At 57.9% G+C, this 18,241-nt stretch overlaps 2 protein-coding genes across 18 annotated transcripts in view; both read right to left on the reverse strand.

Annotated features, from left to right (window-relative positions):
• Positions 1-1,161: 1,161 nt before the first annotated feature.
• On the reverse strand, positions 1,162-4,083 carry Use1 (unconventional SNARE in the ER 1). Of its 2 annotated transcripts, none has more exons than XM_046437174.2 (8): positions 3,924-4,083; positions 3,587-3,636; positions 3,380-3,458; positions 3,137-3,289; positions 2,473-2,485; positions 2,012-2,039; positions 1,583-1,757; positions 1,162-1,361 (listed from the first exon to the last, which is right to left on the reverse strand). In XM_046437174.2, the coding sequence occupies exons 1-8, from the start codon at positions 4,062-4,064 to the stop codon at positions 1,179-1,181; spliced, it is 822 nt and encodes a 273-aa protein (XP_046293130.1). In that variant the 5' UTR covers positions 4,065-4,083; the 3' UTR covers positions 1,162-1,178. The 2 variants fall into 2 exon arrangements, with proteins under 2 accessions (XP_046293130.1, XP_046293131.1); XM_046437175.2 differs by having other exon boundaries at positions 3,380-3,455; positions 3,924-4,082.
• A 2,000-nt stretch (positions 4,084-6,083) lies between these two features.
• Positions 6,084-18,241, reverse strand: part of Myo9b (myosin IXB) — a 96,077-nt gene continuing 83,919 nt past the window's right edge. For 7 of the 16 annotated variants that reach the window (XM_046437549.2, XM_046437559.2, XM_046437555.2 and 4 more), the window contains 18 exons: positions 18,035-18,095; positions 17,753-17,874; positions 16,103-16,236; positions 15,737-15,927; positions 14,847-14,945; positions 14,567-14,740; positions 14,186-14,227; positions 13,869-13,980; positions 12,962-13,035; positions 12,211-12,403; positions 11,988-12,116; positions 11,636-11,741; positions 11,225-11,356; positions 9,599-9,722; positions 9,020-9,067; positions 8,452-8,594; positions 7,575-7,702; positions 6,084-7,457 (listed from right to left, as the gene is read on the reverse strand). In XM_046437549.2, the coding sequence (XP_046293505.1) occupies positions 7,042-7,457; positions 7,575-7,702; positions 8,452-8,594; positions 9,020-9,067; positions 9,599-9,722; positions 11,225-11,356; positions 11,636-11,741; positions 11,988-12,116; positions 12,211-12,403; positions 12,962-13,035; positions 13,869-13,980; positions 14,186-14,227; positions 14,567-14,740; positions 14,847-14,945; positions 15,737-15,927; positions 16,103-16,236; positions 17,753-17,874; positions 18,035-18,095 (2,428 nt within the window). In that variant the 3' untranslated portion in view covers positions 6,084-7,041. Of the gene's footprint in view, positions 7,458-7,574; positions 7,703-8,447; positions 8,595-9,019; positions 9,068-9,598; positions 9,723-11,224; positions 11,357-11,635; positions 11,742-11,987; positions 12,117-12,210; positions 12,404-12,961; positions 13,036-13,868; positions 13,981-14,185; positions 14,228-14,566; positions 14,741-14,846; positions 14,946-15,736; positions 15,928-16,102; positions 16,237-17,752; positions 17,875-18,034; positions 18,096-18,241 lie in introns of all 16 variants that reach the window. The other 9 variants (XM_058576611.1, XM_058576604.1, XM_058576612.1 and 6 more) reach the window with 6 other exon arrangements.

Here is an 18,241-nt window from a genome sequence, read left to right on the forward strand (position 1 = left end):
CACAGCGCCCAGGAAGCCAGACATTATATTTTAAGAGAATCTCTTTAAATAACTCGTAGGGCTTTTAGAAAAATCAAGTAGAAAAGGCAAGAAAGGTAGGCACAGTGGCACCCTTCTGTTATTCCAATGACTTGGGAGGCCGAAGCAGGAGGATTTCAAGTTCAAGACCAGCCTCAGCACCTCAGGAGATCCTGTCTCAATAAAAAAAGGGCTTGGGGTGTAGCACCATGGCACAGGCTTGCCTACCATATGTGAAGCACTGGGTCCTCCCATCTTCATAGAGTAAAACAAAAGCAAAAAATCCCAACCTTGTCCCCAGAGACAGCAGTTAATTATGTCTCCTGGAGAGATCCTTATTCAAAGAAATAAGTTTTCCTCATTGCAAATAATACTGCAAAACGTATCCATGCCAACAGTTCTTGGCTACCTATGGGTTATCTGTTGGATAAATTCCTAGAAATGGAATCACTAGGGCAAAGCAATCTGTGTGTTTTAAACTTGGAGATCCTGCCAAGCTCTTCTTTGGAGTTTGTATCATTTACACAGAGAAAGAGGGATTGTTCACAACCTTGTCAGCAGCACCTGTAGTATCCATTGCCAAGTGTATTTTTAGAGGTTTAAATTTCACCTAATTTGCTGAGTGAAAAACTTCAGAAGTCATTTGTATTTCTTTTCCTGTTCACATCCTGAAGATTTTTTTCCTTGATGAGCTTTAGTTCTTCATACTTGAAGGAAACTAGTTTAATCAGATAATGTATCTTTTATGCTACTACTACAAATGGGATCCTCCAATGTATTTTGCAGCTATATATGTGTAATATGTAGGAAATGAATTTTTGAATTTTTATTTTTTTTGACGGGTCTTGCCTGGCACTCCTGGGTTTGAGTGATCCTCCCACCCCAGCCTCCTGAGTAGCGGGTCTGCAGGGTGCCACCACATCCCTCTCCTCCTGGGGCCTGGCCTTGTCTAGAGTGGGACACATACCAGGATGGAATGCGGTGTGTTTGCTGTCAACCTCCTCCAGGTCCCTGAAGCCGAAGCGTCTTCCTCCCTGCTCATCCACTCTCTGTGGCTCCTGGAGACTTCCCACGACCCTCCCATCTTGTCTCCATCCCCCTTCAACGGGACCTCCTAGATGGGTCGAGGGCAGACAGGACACATAGGGTGGAGCCGGTCTTTATTTGAGCTTGGGCATGATGCGGATGAAGAGGATCATGCTGATGAAGATGAAGCAGACGATAATGAGCATGGCCCAGAGCAGCCAGTTGACCGACTTCTGTGCGTGCTGCTCCAGCCGCTCCGACTCTGTCTTCAGCTTCTCCAGGTTCTGGTCAGCCATCTTGAGTGAGTGTGACAGCGTCTGTGGACGAGGTGGACAGGATGTCAACAGGGCTGGGGCCACCCCAGGGCAGGCTGCACCTCTCCATCTGTGCCGATGCTCTGCCCTTTGCTGGGACTGCCACTACTTTGGCTTCCTACCAAACTCCTATTGGTCCAGCAGAACCCAGCCACAGCGCCCCCCTCCTGAGAAGCCACCTCTGATGCCCCAAGGCAGAGGCTGGAGAGTTCCCACCCCCACACCTGGTTGTCCTTCTTGATGACGCTCTGGGCAGCCAGCGTGTTGGTCTTGAGGCTCCGGGCCAGGTCTAGCATCTCCTCTGACAGCTTCTCCTGGAGGTTCTGGTGTCGTTGCAGGACGAGGTCCAGCTCAGCTGCTGACTGCTTCTCGTCCATAGGCCTGGGCCCCGCCACCCCACTGATCCACACATGGGGGATGTGCGGGTAGGAGAGGTGGAGCAGGGAGGGAAAGACACCGCCATGTTCCCAAGGAGCCTGGAGGTTGTGGCTCCAGCCGATGCCCTGCTGGGGACTGTTTCCCCTTCTTTGTGTGGCTTCTGGGAAGAGCGTTCTCAGAAGTGGCTTCTACTGGGTGACTTGCAGTGGCACCTCAGTGGCCCAAGGTTTCTGCAGCTCCCTCCCCACCCGTTCCAGAAGGCTGGAGACACTCACCTTCGCTTCCTCACGTCCTGCTCGGGCTCTGGAAGCAAAAGAGGCCAAGCAGCAAGAAGGAGAGATTGGTTTCTGCTTCAAGCCTCCTGATCTTTGCCTGGGCCCTGTCTGCTACCTGGCATGCCATTTCCTCACCTGGGCTGCTGCCCAGTGGGCTCCTAATCATACTCCAAAGCTTTAGCTAAAATGTCCCTTCTTGTAGAAAGTCTTTCCCACCACTGACTGGGCTCCTCAAGACCCCAGGTCTCTCCATCTAGGCCAGCCTTGGTCCTGTGGCCTGGCAGTGCTCAGCTCTCTCTTCCAGGGGCCACTTCCTCTGTCCTAACTTGCCCTCCAGACATTACTGGGTGACATTCTCCCTGGACCAGGGAAGACCTGTGGGAGCCAGGTTGGGAGCAGCAGGGACATGTGTTTTGTTCCAGGTACCTGGGCTTGAGTCCTATTTCATTTCAGTCACTCACCTCCAGCAGAGTCCTATTGGAAGAATGGAGAGAGATGAAGTCACCACCCTATCCTATCCCAAATCTGTCCTTTCTGCTCTCCAGACTTGGGCTGGGGATGTGGCTCAGGGATAGAGCACTTGCCTAGCATGTGTGAGGCACTGGGTTCTATTATTAGCACCACATAAAAAATAATTAAAACAAAGATATTGTATCCATCTACAGCTAAAAAATATTAAAAAACAAAAAACTAATAACGAACCCCCCCAAAAAAAACTTCCATATCCTTATTCAGAGGCCTGGGCAAATCCTGTGACCTGCAAGCCTTGGTTTCCTCATCTATAAACTGGTCATGACAACAGTTCACATTTGGAAGGGCTGAGCTGATGCATGTGAAGTACTCAGAAAAGCAACTCTCATCGTATTTTATGGATGAAGAAACCTGCCTGTCTCTTGAAAATGGCAAGCCAGGAGCCAAATCCTGCTGGGGGTGGGGGTTAACTCTGGGGCTTCAACACATTTCTCATTTGTGTACTGAATCATCGAACAAATGCCTGGCCACAATGGCCCTTTCTTGGGAAGGCTTGTCTGCTGGCCCACGGATGAGCTGTTGGGCTCTGCTTTATTATCCTGGCAGGCATTGTACTCGGGGATTATCTGAGGGGTTCCCAGGGAGGGAGCCTACCATGCCTAGCAGCTCGCTCCGCATCTCGCTGGTGTACCGTGCCCGGGACTGCAGATGTACCGTCTTGGTGGCAGGCACACGCTCCCTGGCGGTGGTCGGCACGCGACCAGGGGTCAGGAACTGGTTGGCTAGTGCCTTCTCTGAGGAGGAAGTCTGTAGAAATGTGGGAAGATAGGTAACTGAAGGCACTGGGGCTCTGGTGCACTTGATGGGGGCTGAGGAGGCAGAACCAGCCCTGCTCACCAACTTTTCTGCCTGCAGCATCCCCTTCAGAAAATCCACCTTGCGGGAATATTCATTGATCACCTCGGAGGCTGGTCTGCTGGAAGACGGAGGAGAGGAAAAAGAAACCTGCCCACTCTCTCTAGTTCAGGAAGGGGTCCAGGGCAGGCACCGGAGCCCTGGGGTGCCCTGAGCGAACTCCTACATCCGAATTTGAAGCCCACTCACCTGGCTTGGGCTTTCAGGGCCTGAAGCATGTCCTCCAGGGCCCCCACATACTGGGGAGGAAGAACAGGGTGTTACCTAGCTTCATGGGTGGGAGCCACGAGAGGGGCGGCGCCAGGCCGGAGGGTGGGAAGGGAGGGATCAAACGCCGGGGAGGGGCCGCGGGGGGGCGGGGCACTTGGTACTATGGACGGTTGCAGCAGGTGGACGTGGCGGAACTGACCGGAAGGGGCGTGGCAGTGAGGTGGCGGGGGCCGGGGAATGAGGCCCGGGGCTTGCCAACCCAAGGAGCCGCCCTCCAGGAGTTAGGCTGTACGCGGCAGCGTGGGATTCCCCTCACCTTCTCCAGGCGCCACTCATCTGGGTCCCGCTTCTCCGCTGCCATTGCCTCGCAGCGGCTCAGCAGCCTCACCAGGTTAAGCTCCAGCCTCGACGCTGCCATCGCTACCGGGCTGTATCCTGCCCCTTCCGCCGGCGCCATCTTTAGGGATGGCGGAAGTGGCTGCTTCCGGCCTCCTTCCGGGCGGACCTTCGCGCTCATTAGCCTACAGTTACTTAAGGTGGAAGTAAAGCTTGTTGCTAGGAGAGGCGCTGTCGCGTCCATATTTATTCAGGGCAAAATCGCTTGCTCTTCCTGGTGAGCATCTCGATTCTCCGAAAGGGTTGGAAGGACCGGGTCTTCTGGTGTCAGGCCCACGTGCTACTTGCCCTTTGGGTGTTCGGTTCCGACTGTTCAGAATCCTGCCTGGATTATTCTGACACCGAGCTCTTCGGCATCCAGGCAGTCTTCCCTGATTTCTAAAGGGGCGGACCCCTGACCTGGGACTAAGGAATCCTGGGCCCTTCCTTGCTTCATTATATGACTCCAGACTCTGATTTTTCTGGCCGGAGGGGCTCATCCATTTTTATCCCAGCTCTGATTTTTGCTTTGTTTTGTCTTTTTTTTTTTTTTTTTTTTTTTTAAAGAGACAGGGTTTCATTAAATTGCTTAGCGCCTCGCTGTTGCTGAAGCTGGCTTTTAACTCGTGATCCTCCTGCCTCAGCCTCCACAGCTGCTGGAATTACAGGCGTTCGCCGCGCACCGGACTCTTGACTCTGCATGACCTTGAAGGGATTTCTTTTCTGCGCTTTTTTTCTGGGAAGTGGACAACACGTCTCATTATTGCCTCCAGGAGGACTTGAGTAGCCTTGGAGCTAGACGTAGGGCTAGGCCACGCCTAACTGGGAGAGCCTATCCAGATCCCTAGGAAGACAGAGTTCTCGCAGATTTTCAGGAGTGTAGTGAGGGTGGGGGCATGAGCTCTCATCAGTCTCCCCACTTCTCCTATCCGCCATGTTCTGGTCGCATAGATGGGCCTGAAAAGACCAGAGAGGAGACCAAACCTAGGGCCCATAGAGTGACCTCTAGAGGCTGACATGTGAATCCTACCCCCAGCCCTTCCCAGCCACGTGGCCATGGACCAACCTCCGCGCTTCTCCAAGCACCTGCTGGACTTCTTCAGGGTCCCCTGGGGCCCATGCCAATCAGTTCTCACAGCAGCTCATGGGATTGGCCCACCTGTGCAGTGGTTGCTCCTGGCTCTACCCCACCCATAAGGAACTGCCCCTCCACGGGGTGCGTGGCCCCTGCACTGATACAGGTTAGGTATCTCCTATGGGAACTGCTTGTGTTCAGCTGTTTTTGGATTTCTGAGCTTTGAGGAATTTGGAGTATTTATACATAACTGAGATATGCTGGAGATGGGACCCAAGTGCAAACACAAACTTGATTTGTCTCATATGCCTTATACAGAGAGTCTGACGTAATTCATTTTGGTGCTGGGATTGAACCCAGGGCTCTGGTGTGATGAGCATGTGCTCTACTGCCCAGTTACACCTCTAGACCCAGAGGGCATTTTTGTGCTACGTTATAGTGTTTTGACAGAGACCCCTTGTGGGAGTCTGGGTATGGAATTTCCCATCTGTGATGTGTGTCAGTGCTCAAGAGTTTTGGATCTTGGAGCGTTTGGATTAGAGATGCTCAGCCATTATGTCTCAGCTGGGCGCAGGCTGCTGCTGAAGCAGGAGATGAGGCAGCGCTATTGGGAGCTCCCTACTCCTTCAGCTTTCCCAGTCAATAAAGAAGCCCATCTCAGGTGGGCACACCTGCAATCCCTGCAACTCGGTAGGCTAAGGCAATTTCAAGGTCAGCCTGGACAGCCTAAGTGAGCTCCTATTTCAGAATAAACAGAAAGGGCTGGTTGTGCAGCTCAGGAGGCAGAGCGCGCCTGCCTAGCATGTGGGAGGCCCTGGGACCCAGCACTTCAAACCAAGCCCCCGGCCCCCTCCCCAAACCTCAGAAACGAGCCAAGCTTATCTTCCTTAGGCGAAGAGTTCATGAAAGTCCCACAGCACCTTTGGTGGAGTGTCAAACTGGTCCCCACAACCCTCCGGCTGAGGCTGCAGGGCTGACCCCACTCCCACCCCAAAGCCAGACTGAGCAAGAATCCCACCAAAACAGTCACAGGCACTTTTTCTTTATTTCACACCTTGTGCAGAGTGCCCTTTGTCCCAGGCCTGTGGCCAAGTGTCCAAGTGCCCGGGGGAGTGGGTGGAGCTTGAGAGGGGAGGCTCCACTCCCCGCACCCCCAGGCTGCTGCTGCTGCAGGGATGTGCACTGCAGGCTTTGCCCTCCCTGCCCTACCCAACCCACCCCTAATGGTCCTGAGTCACTGGCTCATGTCACACAGGGCAGGCAGTGTCCAGGGCAGCCTCCTAGAGCCTCCGGCATCCAGGCACGGTAGAGAGCTGAGACAGCACATTCAGGTCTCCCTGGGATTCGAGGTTGGTGCTGCCTGGGTTGAGGGCCATTCCTGATTCATATCCTGGCTCTAGCCGACAGCCTGACCCTGTGGAAGGCTCCAGTGTTCCCTGGAATGTACGTGGCCAGGTGGCCAAGCGGCCGCTGCTGCCGGAGATGAGCATTGGAAACAGACTGGGGAGGTCAGGTGCCCCGAGGGGCTAACCCCTCCTTGCAGGGTCCCAGATCGATGACTGCCCACTGACTGGATGCAGCATGTAGCTGAGCGAGTGGCCCCGCACTGAGGACCAGTCCAGGTCACCAGGGAGACGCACAGCGTTAATATAAAAGTTTGAACATACACATATAAAAAACGATTTGGTCTTCCGTTAAGGCTGTTTCAGTTTAAAGTTATGTAAACCACAAAAAAACAGTTACTGTAAAAACACACAAGGGGGAGACACGGGCTGCCATAGACCTGGTGCTGCAGGCGCCGCGGTGCATGGGGCGCCGCGTGGACCCCGGGGTCCTGCCACGCCTGCACCTGGAGCCTAGGCTACCTCGATCTGCTCTTAGAGCTGTTTGTTCTGGGTCTTTCTGCTAGAGGCTGGCTCCACAGCTCAGGTGCCCGGCTCCAGCACAGGGCTGTCCTCAGACACGCAGACTGTCGCTGGCACCTTCAGCCGTTGGCTTGACCCGAGGCGGGGGGCAGGCGGTACATTGGGGGGTCTGAGTACCTCCGCTTGAACCCAGGAGGCCGGTCGTCCTCTTCCAGGGGTTCCAGGGCACCCTGCGCAGGCAGGCTCACCCCGGGCGTGATGTACACTGAGTGAACCTGGTCCGGGCGGCGGGCAGGGGGCTCTCGGCGCCTCACTGGGACAGCAGCCTCCTGGGCCCTGGGCGCCCATCCGTGAAGGTGGATGGGCAGGCCAGGCGGGAGCTTGATGTTGGCCATGGGCATGACGGGGTTCCGCCGGGGGGTCTTCACTCTGACCGTGACGAAGGAGGATGGCCTTCGTCGTGGAGGGGCGGCTGCCGTGGGGAGGGGGCTCGGGGTGGGCGCACTGGGGCAGGGGAGAGCAGGCGTGGGGGGCCCTTTTGAGAGACAGATGGCAGGGTTACTGTGGCTTTGGGGTGGGCAGATGAACCCATGCCCCGGGGGCTGCTGGGATGGACGGGAAGGAGCGAGGTGGCCGTGACCTTAATACTGACCTTCCGAGGCCCCCCGCCCGGCCCGTTCCTCCAGCAGGCTCTCGGTGCTGGCTGACGTCTCCGAGTCTAGGTTTTCCTCGTCAGAGCCCCTTGGGTCCAGCTCTGGTAGCCGGTAGGTGATGTCCTCCCTGAGGGTGAGGGGTCACTGTGTCCAAGGCTGCTCCCACCATGAGGAGCCCCCCCCCCCCCCAGGGAAAGTGCTGACAGGGACAGGGCAGTCTGTCCACACTTGGCCTAAATGCTGTGGGCCCTCCGAGGCTGCTTACAGCCCGGGGTTCAGGTGCTGAGGGGAGCCAGGCATCTGCCCAGCACTGAGCTAGTGATGTGCTCCCACCATGGGGCTGCGGCTCGTGCTGTCCTCTGCCTGGAGCAATGTCCCCTGTTCCTAAGAGTAAGGTGGCCAAATAACCTGGTCACATCTGTTTTCCTGGTTAACCATTTTTTTTTGAAATGGGGTTCCTGTGTCGCCCGGGCTGGCCTTGAAGGCCCAGACCTAACAGTTCTCCTGGGTGTACCATGACATCTGCCTCAAAAAGATGACTTTCTTTTTTTTTTTTTGGTGGTGCTGGGGATGGAACCCAGGGCCCCCACACTGTGAAAGCACCCCACCGCTAAGCTACACCTCAGCCCAAATCTGGGTTTAAAGAGAGCTACTGCAAGGGTTCATGGTCAAGTTTGGGGACAGCAGTGTCCCACAAGGTGAATATTTTCTGCTCTGTGCTAGGTACAATAGAACTGAGCCTGGCAAGGTCAGGCAGACCACCTGGCATAGACCCTGCCCAGCAGTGTCCAAGATCACACCCTCTGTTGCTTGTGGGGCCAGTGGACGGGTACTGAGTAGCCAGGGTTCAGGGAGAAGGGGGGAAAGGACACTTGCTTCTCCTCCTTGATGGACTGGATCCGTTCCATGAGGATCTCCTTCTCTCGGTCCTCGTCACCAGCCCCTGCCTCCTCCTCAGGCAGCACTTCTAGCTCCTCCAGGCTGCTGTCCCTGCTCACCTGGGCCTTGGGGCTCTTGTTCTGAAAATAGGGAAGGAACAAGTCTGACCAGCACCCTCAAGGGGCGGAGCTTAGTGCTCTCAGGCGGTGGGGGCGGAGCTTAGTGCTCTCAGGCGGTGGGGGTGGAGCTTAGTGCTCTCAGGCGGTGGGGGCGGAGCTTAGTGCTCTCAGGCGGACCAAGGGGCTCCAAGGGAGGTTAGTTCTGCAGAGGTCCCACTGGGCTCTTGGTGAGACTTCAGGAATCCTGCAGGGACAGAGTGGCTGGCACTTGGCTGATTAGTGGTCCTCAGCACGGAGGGTCAGCAGGCAAAGGGCCACCCCCAGCATGCACGTGGAAGGCTAGGACATGCTCGGTCTATGCTACGAGAACCCGGGGCCAAGGGGACCCCAGCGTGCACCGACGCACTGGGAGACATGCACCGAGGACCCACAGAGCGCGTACATACCAGGACCCCCTCATAGGGAGACGAAAACCCCAGTTTGAGAGGCCAGGGCTGGGGGAGAGATGAAGACAGGGTGAACAAAAGCACCAAGACTGCGACGCAGGCACGAGCAGGGGGCTGTGCAGCAGCTGGCACAGGGAAGCGTTCCGGGCTCTCTTGGGAGCCCAGGACCCGCTCCCCCCTGGACCCCTGCCCCACCACGTGAGGACTCTCTTCCTGCTCTGGGAACATCTTTCTGTGGGTGGGACCCAGGGCAGCAAGAGACAAGGCCAGACAGATGACCCAAAGTACCACCAAGCGGGTACCAGGTCCCTCCACCCCGTCCACTGAAAGGGACAGTTGGTTGGTGTGAGGCTGGGCGTGGACTGTAACCGTCTGGTCAAGCCAGGAACTCTGCCCCTACCCGTGCCGTCATGAGGCCCCAGCAGCCTGTGTCCAACTTGGAGCTGGGAGTCGGCGGGAGAACCTGGGCAGCGAGACCACGCCCACTGCCCACAAGCACGCCCCACGGCCCCACCCAGGATCAGGTCTCCTGTTGAGGCCCCGCCCATGCACCCCCTCCTCGCTGTCCTGGGTGCTCACAGCATTTTGTTGCAGGAGCGAGAGCCTTCGGAAGGCGATGCTCTCCGCAGCCTCCAGCTGGTTGATCTCCTCCATCTTTATTTTGTACTTCCTCATCTGCTCTTTGATCAACATTTCCACGCACCTACAGGGAAGCAGCAAAGCAGGCAGGGATTCAGTTCCTGTCCTGGGGGTGCCCTGAGCTCAGGTAGGTGCTAGTCGAGAACTGTGGCACAGTGACTGAAGGAAGAGAGGCTCAGAGAGCTGGCGGAGTCAGGGACACAGCTGGGGTCCCTGGCTCCCATGCGGTGTGACCTCAGGCAGTTCAGTCCCCCTCTCTGGGCCATGAGCTCCCTGTATCTATAAGCCTCCCTGTTGGAAGAGGAAGAACAACAGGGAGGGTTAGAGGGAGCAGAAGGGTGGGGACTATCCTACCTTGCAGAGGTGTAAGGGGTGCAGGCAGGTTGGCATTTTGTCACAGGGCCAGTGAGCAGCCAGCCCCGGGGCTTCAGAACATGAGCTCTGACCTCAGCCGGGGGCGGTCAGTAATGGAGGGAAGGAGAAGTGGGAACTCAGGCTGGGTGGACAGATGGTCTCTGCCCCTGGCCCCCTTATCATGACCCCATAAGAAGAGAAGGATCACAGGCTCTGCCAGGAGAGGCTGGAGGCAAATCTGCTGATGCTGTGCCCCCGGGCAGTGCCAGAACCTCGTGTCCCTTGTTGCCTGCCTGCTTTTTGCTGGGGTCTGTGAACACGCCTGGGGCCCACGAGATGGTGTTCCTCTCAGGCCACCTTCGTGTGTGCTTGCCACACAAAGCCACCTGTGTGATGGGCTCTGATTTGCACAACTACTAACCTAAAAATCCTGCTATCATGGATGACTGACCACCTCCTGAGTTCTTTAAGACAGGGTTTTGCTAAGTTGCCCAAGCCGGCCTGGAACCCCAGCCCTCAGCTTCTTGAGTTGCTGGGATTATAGCCTCTGTCACCACCCCCAGCCCCAGAGTTCTGAAGAATCGTCAGATGGGAAGAAAATGGTCCGGTGGGGAAGAAAATTCTGGAAAAATCCAGCAGTTTGTCACTCCCCCTGCCACAGGGTCGGAGGGATTTCTCTCTCTCTCTCTTTTTTTTTTTTTTGTTCTTTTGGTCTCAGAAGAACTCAGAGGACCCACGCTGCTTGAGAAATGACGAGAGGTGGCATCTGCACCAGCCTGGGTGAGTCCCACCTTGGTGCTGTCTGCAGGGCTGGACTCTGGGCAGTGACAGGAACCCCAGTCCCCTCACCTCATGGCTTTTGCTAAAAGTTGGTCTTAGTCCAGAGTGGCGTGCTCCCAAGCACGTCTGGAACGAGGGGTGGGTGGTGGGGCCACTCGGAGCTGGCTGCTGGCCTCAGGTGTGCGAGGCTGGACTTCCACCCGCGCCACAGAAAAAACTGCAGGGCAGAGCAGCCACGTGAAGCTGATCTATGGCTCCACAGCTCAGGAGGACTCCAGGGCCACTGTCACCTCCAGACTATTCTCTATACACAGCGGCACACGGCCATGGGGAGATGTCGCAGGGGTTTTTGGTCAGGCTCCTTGGTTTCATCACAGGCTGGGCTACGCCAGGTGGGGTGTGTCTGGGAGGCCGGCCCCTCCTGGTACTCACGTGGTGATCTTCAGGACGTCCTTCATGCTGGTCAGCGGGTCCGAGTTGTCGGGGCAGCGCAGGAGGCAGGGTGCGAAGATGATGGCCAGAGCCCCGGGAGACATGCGGTTCACATCCTCCAGCAGGGCCACCCTGCAAGGCCACTGACAGTCAGGGAGCAGCCGCGGCCCAGAGAGGGAGCTCCCGGGGGCCTGGGCAGCTTCCAGGAAAGAAGCTTTGCATCCCAGGGGTGGGAGGCATGGAGGGGTGCCACAAAGGACCCCAGGTGCCCTGAAGTCTGGTGGGCTTGGTCCCCTCCCAGACCCCAAGGCTGGCAGGTGTCTCAGTGTGGAGCCATCAGGCCAGCTGCACTGGAATGGACGCCTTACAGGTCGGCGGGTGGGGCGGGGTGGGGGTGGGGGCGGTACTTGCTTGACGAGGTGGAAGACAAGCCTCTCCAGGGAGTTGTGGTTGGCCTCTGGCAGGTGCTCCAGCACCGCGTAGATGGCGGCCAGCTGCTCCTGTTTCCCTGGGAGCTCTAGGGAGGTGGAGGGCATCAGCCACCCTGGGCCTCCCAGCTTCCCCCGCGTGCCTCGGTGCAGGGGGCTGCCCTGCGTGGTCCTCGGGATGGTGTGTGGCAGGAATGGTAGGCCTCGGGGACCCAACCCTAACTAGGACCTGAGGCGGGCGGACTCCTCCCTGGCTGGCCAGAGCGCATGCTCTGTCTCTCTCCTGACGGGGCCACCAAGGCTCGCCCCCCATGTCCACGTGCTGCGGGGCTCACCGACGGCCCGGAGGAAGTCGCCGTAGTGGGCAAAGGTCATGAGGGGCTCAGGCAGCTCCCGCAGCCACTGCTTCAGCACGCCCGTGATGGCGTGGATGGGGAAGTCCTCCAGCCGCACTGCCGCGGGGTCTGCCGGGTAGAGGCTGGTGAGTGGCGCAGGCAGACCCGGGAGGGGCCTGGCGCAGGTCCACCCGCCTGGTCTCCACCTGCCCGCAAGGCCTACCTGCCTGCAGCGCTTGCCGGAGCTCCCGAGTCCGGTTGGCAGCACCTGACTTGCGGTAGAGGCCCTCAGTGTACAGGCCGTGCATCTCTACGTGTTCCAGAAGCTTCTCCAGCACGATGGGCACTGAGGCCTTGTCACTGGTCAGGCTGTCCATGCACACGCCAAAATGGCCTGGCTCAGCGCCTGGCTCGCTCTGCAGAACATGGAGGGGGTCAGGCTCCAGCTACCCGTCCTGGGTCCTCCCTCCCTATCCTGCAGAGCCCATGGCCCCCCTCTGTAGGTGCCATCCCTCCCTGCTTCTTTGTCCCCTCTTGCACAGCTGCTGGGGGCACCAGGTTGCAGATGTCAGCTTGATGGCCACCAGGCAGGGGGTCCCTCCATGCAGCACCCACAGAGTAGGATCTTCTGGGGGAGAGGCTCCTCCCTGGCCCTTGGGGCCCCCTCAAATGAGTGGATGCTGACTTTTGCTCACGCCCAACACTCAGGACTCCACTTCTCTGTGTCACAGTGGACAGGTGTCCCCCTGCTAGGCCTGGACTCTCCCAGGGGCCGAGGGTCTGAGATGTCCAGCCCCTGCCTTGGGGGCCTCACAACTGGAGACAAGTGTGTTGTGCTGCACAATCAGAGGCTGCAGCCCCTCCTGCCACCTCCCTGTGCCTGCCCAATGCCTCACGTGGCCCTCACAAGTACTGCTTCCCCCGCTGCCCTGGGCAGTGTTCTAGAAAGTTCTGGACCTGAGCACACTCCTCACCTTCCTCCCACACGTGTAGGAGCAGTAGCTCTGGATCTTGTGCACACACTTCTTGTGGCAGGTCATCTTGCACACTGTAGGGGGTACAGGGCAGAGGTTCCTGGACTGCCCACCTCACTGGCCGGGCCTGACTGCCTTCTCAACTGCATTGCTCTCGTCTCTGCCTTGATTCCCATAAGGGATGCAGGGCAGGTTTTCAGAGCTGGTGACCATTAGTCACTTCAGACTGGACCCAGATGGCCACTCGGACAAAGAACAGGCTTTTAGGGGGACCCAGGCCCTAGTCCTGCCAGGAGGTGGCCCTGGGGACATGATGCAGTATGTGGCATGAGTGATGCTGCTCTGAATGATCACGAGCGAGCCCCAGGGTATGTGACATGGAAGTCAGCTGTGCTGAGAGGAGGGAGCCAGCTTTTGGGGGTAAGCCAGCGGGTGGCTCAAGTTCCGAGTCCTCATCTCAGGACACTGACAGCTGGGGTGGCGGGAATGCTTCACACACGGGGGCAAGGGGACAGGAGGAAGGTTTCAGAATCTGAAAAGACCCAGGCCTGCTGGTTCTGGCAGAAAACAGCAGGGTGTGCAGAGCCTGGTAGCCCCGGGGCAACTGTGCTCAGTCCTGCCTGGCTGCCTGGCAGTGGCGTGACCAGGGCCTGCACCTATCTCAGGCTCCCGAGTCTGAGAAGGAGGTGACAGTTCAGGCAACAGGATGCAGGGTGACGCGCCCACGTGTGTGAGGAGGTGGTGAGACTGGCCCGTGGGCCTCAGGACCACCTGAGGACTGAGCCCTGTCTTGGGAGTGACCGAGCGAGACACTGGGTGACATGTGTTGGAGTGATGTTCCAGAAAGACTGGCGGCTGGGCGAAGGTCATGGGGTACAGTGCGGGCAGGGCTGCCTGGGGCACTCACCACTGCAGAGCAGGGCCTTGTCCATGAGCCAGATGTAGGAGAGGCACTGCTCGCAGGACTGCGGGATGCTCACCTGGTAGCTGGCAAACACGTGCCCGTTGTGCTCCTGGACCTGCGGGGGGCAGAGCGGCTGAGCCTCCCCAGTACCGTGGGGCGCCCTGCTCCTCAGGGGGCCCGCCCAGCTAGAGGGCTCCTTAGGAGCTGGGAGACAGCGCACACGTGCATGTCTGTAGGGACACGTGTCCACCGCAGGCAGAATACGCCTGTGCGCAAAACTGCAGTCGCACACGCACACGCACACGCACACTCCTACTCACGGCACGCTCCTGCTTCCGCTTCTTCTTCTGAGCTTTGCTCTGCTGAGAAGGACACAAAAGTGAGGTCCTCATAGGGACACTTGGCCTGCCTGGTTGTAGGGATAGAGGGTGGCGCGTGTCCCTAGGGACATTCTGGCCCCTCACAGAGGAGGCTGGAAGCCTCTGCGCACCACGACCCCTCCCTCCTCTGGAGCTGGCGCCTCCCACCCTAACCCTACCACCAGCTCCCCGAGAGGAAGGGAGACCCTGCAAACAGGTGGGGCGGGGCGGGGTGGGGGATGGGCCCCAGGCTGCAGTGGGCACGGCAGAGGTGGGCGCGGCAGGTGGAGGCAGGTACAGGGCAGAGAGGGTGCGAACACGGCTGGGTGTGGGGACACGTACCTTTGCAGGCTCAAAGTCATTCTTGGTGTAGCCACGTGTGAATTCGTCCAGCAGTGACTGGAAGAGGTTGAGGACCAGGTTGGTGTCCTTCTCGCCGCGCTCTGTGGCCAGGTTGTTGACGACTATCTGGTAGTTCTCCATGAGGTCTTTGTAGCCCACGTGGATTTTCCCATTCTGCAGGAATGCCAGGTGTCACCCCAGGGCAAGGGACTGTGCAAGAACGGGGGACAGCTCTCGGGGAGGGCGTGGGAAAGGCCGAGGGCCTGGGGCTTCCACGAACCGGGGCGGAGTACATGGTTTTGATGTTGCTCCTGAACTTCTCAGTGGCCTCGGTGAATAAGCTCTCAATGGGGGTCTTCTGGGAGCGCAGGTCATTTATCTGCAGGGAGAGAGAGGCCCTGTCCCTGCAGTGCCATGAGCCTGGGGACCTGCAGTGCTGGGGAAGGCTTTGGGGTTGCTCTGTCCTGTCCTAAGTTCTCCTCTGGCCTCAGAGGATAAAACTCAGCCCTCTGGTATCTGAGAGAACATTTCCTGTATTGGGATGGGCCTGTGCACTGCGGGTCACCGGGCAGCATCCCTGGCCTCCACCCTCCCGATGCCAGTGGGCTCCTGCTTAGTCCTAACTAGAATGTTCCCAGTCGATGTGCCCTGGAGGACAGGACCGCCACAGGAGGGCTCCAGGCTCTTCCTGCCCCCCATTCAGAAGCTTGTGCCTAGCCACACCCTGCAGTGGGCTGCGTCAGGGGTCTGGGTCACTCTGAGATACTGCTGTGTCCCTTCAGCGACCCCCTGCTTCTCCTGGGAAGCTCCGGATCACCCCCAGGTGGGCCATGAGCACCCCAGGCACAGGCCCTGGCTGGTTCGCCTTCACCTCTGTGGCACCTAATCAATGTCCTCCATGAATCAGTTGCATTTGGCAACACTGTATTCTAAACAGAACAGGAATGGGCAGGAGCCTGGAAGGCTGGGCAGCAGGTGGACTTCAGCTGGACAGGGACACCTTCTGGGGTTCTAACAGAGACTTTTCCTGTGGTACAGGGGCTGGCACCAGGACACCTGTCCTTGGCACCTCACCCGGCCCTGGACTGTGATCTGCCGAGGGCAGCGACTGCCGGCTGTGCTGTTCTTGGGGAGTTTGTGCCCCTCCTCCCTGGCATCCCCAGGGCTCACCTTGTTGAGCAGGAACTCGTCCAGGAACTTGAGCTCGTTGGCGTTGGTGATCTTACGGAACACTGACTCCCGCCACTTCTCAGACACCGTGATCTTGCCGACCTTGAGGTTTCGGTTCTTCTTCCCTTTGCCCCCTGTCTCCTTGGTGTGCTTCTCGCCTGCTGTGTGGCGGTGTGGGTGGCCGGAGAGGGCTGTGGGGACACAGAACAGCTGTGAGGGTGCGTCTGGGGAGGCGCTGGCTGGCCCCTGGGGCTGTCAGAAATGCAGAGCATCAGGACCCAAGTGCAGTGCCCGTCTGAGGCCACCTTGGTGGCTTGGACCTCAGCGTCTGCAGAGGCTTCTGCCTCTAGCCCGGCGGCCACTGACCTTCTGCACTCTTCCTCGAGGCCGCGGCTTCGGGCACAGCATGGCCTGCCGCGGGGCTCTCTGCCTCCTCCGTGCCCTCCAGGATGTACTTTTTGTCCTTAGTTTTATGTAGGAAGAGTCTCTTAAACGTGGATCTGGGGAGACAGCAACGTGCTTTCTTGTTGTCTTTTCATGCTGAGGTCTCTCTGGGGTGCCGTGGGGCACAGCTGCAATCCTAGCTATTGAGGAGGCTGAAGCAGGAGAATCCCAAGTTTGAGGACAACCTCACTAATTTAGTGAGACCCTGTCTCCAAAAAAAAAAAAAGAGGCTGGGGACACAGTACAGTGCTTGACTGGTTGAGTGGCCCTGGCTCGACCTCCAGCACCCGCAAAAAAAATCTCCTTGATGTGCTTTCAGAACGCACACGTGACGTGGCTGCTTGACGCCTGGGCTCGAGGTGCAGTGCGATCATGTCTGAGAAAGGGTCTTGGGTGTGGCTGAGTGGCGGTTTCTGGGATAGCACCCTGGACTGGCCAGGCTGCCCGATGCCCTCCTGAGGAGGAGAGAAGGGCAAAGACACGGGAGGAGAGGGCCGTATGAAGATGGGCAGAAACTGCAGTGATGTGGCCAGAGATCACTGCCTGGAGCCCCTGCGGCTGGATGGGCCAGGAGGGAGCCCCATGTGGCTTTGGAGGGAGTAGGACACCTGGAGTTTGGACCTTCAGCCTCCAGTACTGAGGACAAACTCCTGTTTAAGTTGTAGAACTTTGTGAGGTGGGTGGTCTCTCTGCAGTAGGGGTCTCTGGCCCCACGCCTAGGGAGCCCATCCTGTGGCTTCCTGTTACCTGCCCTGTGTGTGGATCAAACCTCAACTGCTCCATGGCCCATCCTCTCTGTGAAGAACCGGCTGGAACATTCAGGCAGAGGCTCTCTGGGGACAGACCTCGACCTAGATTTTACTATTTGAGGCTCTCAAAAGGGTTCCCAGAGGTGAGGACTGATTTTGACTCCGTGGAAACCGTCCGTCTGCAGACCCAGAGGAGGTGTCCCGCAGCAGTAGAGGTTTCCTGGGTGTCCTGCACACAGGCATGGCCACTTTGTGCTAACGAATGCCACAGGCCTAGGCTTTGTGGGCAAGTCCAGTGGGTGGGTCTTTGTTTTTTGGTACTGGGGATTGAACCCAGGGGAACTTAACCACTGAGACATCCCCAGCCCTTTTTAACATTTAGAGACAGGGTCTCAGGAAGTTGCTCAGAGCCTAAGTTGCTGGCTTTGAACTTGTGATCCTCCTTCTTCAGCCTCCTGAACCGCTGAGATTACAAGTGTGTGCGACTGCACCCAGATAGTGGGTGGGTTCTGAGGCAGGGGCTTGGGACCTCTCCAAAGAAGTTTTAGTACTAGGGATCAAGCCCAGGGATGTTCTACCACTAAGTTACACCCCCAGCCCTTGTTTTTTTGAGTCGGAGTCTGGCCACGTTGTCCGGGCTGGTCTTGAACTTGTGATCCTCCTACCTGAGACTCCTGAGTTGCCCCCACTGAAATCTCTACTGAGCAAACACCTGCCCCTTGTGCTTGATTTATGTGATTGGGTTAGAAGAGTAGACTGAGGCGACGCCTTGGCAGGGACCCTGGGGCATCCTCTAGAGGCCTGAGTTCCCCGATCTCCTTACTTAGAGTCAGGCTGGGAGCCTGGGGACAGCCCTGCATCCAGGCTAGAGGAGATGTCTCCTGACTTCTTCTTCTGAACGGCTGGCTTCTTTGTGCTCAGCTCCCCTTCGGTTTCTGCTGACGGCTGCAACAGGATGGTGTGGATGGGGGTGGGCGAGAGGCAGGTGGTCTGTGCTGGGGACCTTGCTTTCCCACTGTGCCCTCTAGCCACCGACTCACTCCTCTCTGGTGAGGGTGGAAGTGGACGTGGGCCCGGAGGTGAGGGCTGTACCCTGTGGCCTTACCTGTGCCCTGGCGGGGGAGAGCCCGGAGATGTCACTCGTGGGCAAGGAGGTGCGCCGCTCCCTGAGGGAACACAGACCGCAGTTTACCCACAGAGCGTGGCAGCGTGCCGCTACTCCCCCTCCCCTCTCGGGAACCCCGGGCGGTCTGGAGAGTGGTGGTCATCAAGGTTGGCAGGTACACGTGGATGGGTGCTCCTGGCACCTGCT

This window comes from Marmota monax, unplaced genomic scaffold, assembly GCF_021218885.2.
Source record: "Marmota monax isolate L192 unplaced genomic scaffold, Marmota_monax_Labrador192_F-V1.1 WCK01_AAM20220418_F8-fsc00021, whole genome shotgun sequence".
Lineage (NCBI taxonomy): Eukaryota > Metazoa > Chordata > Mammalia > Rodentia > Sciuridae > Marmota > Marmota monax.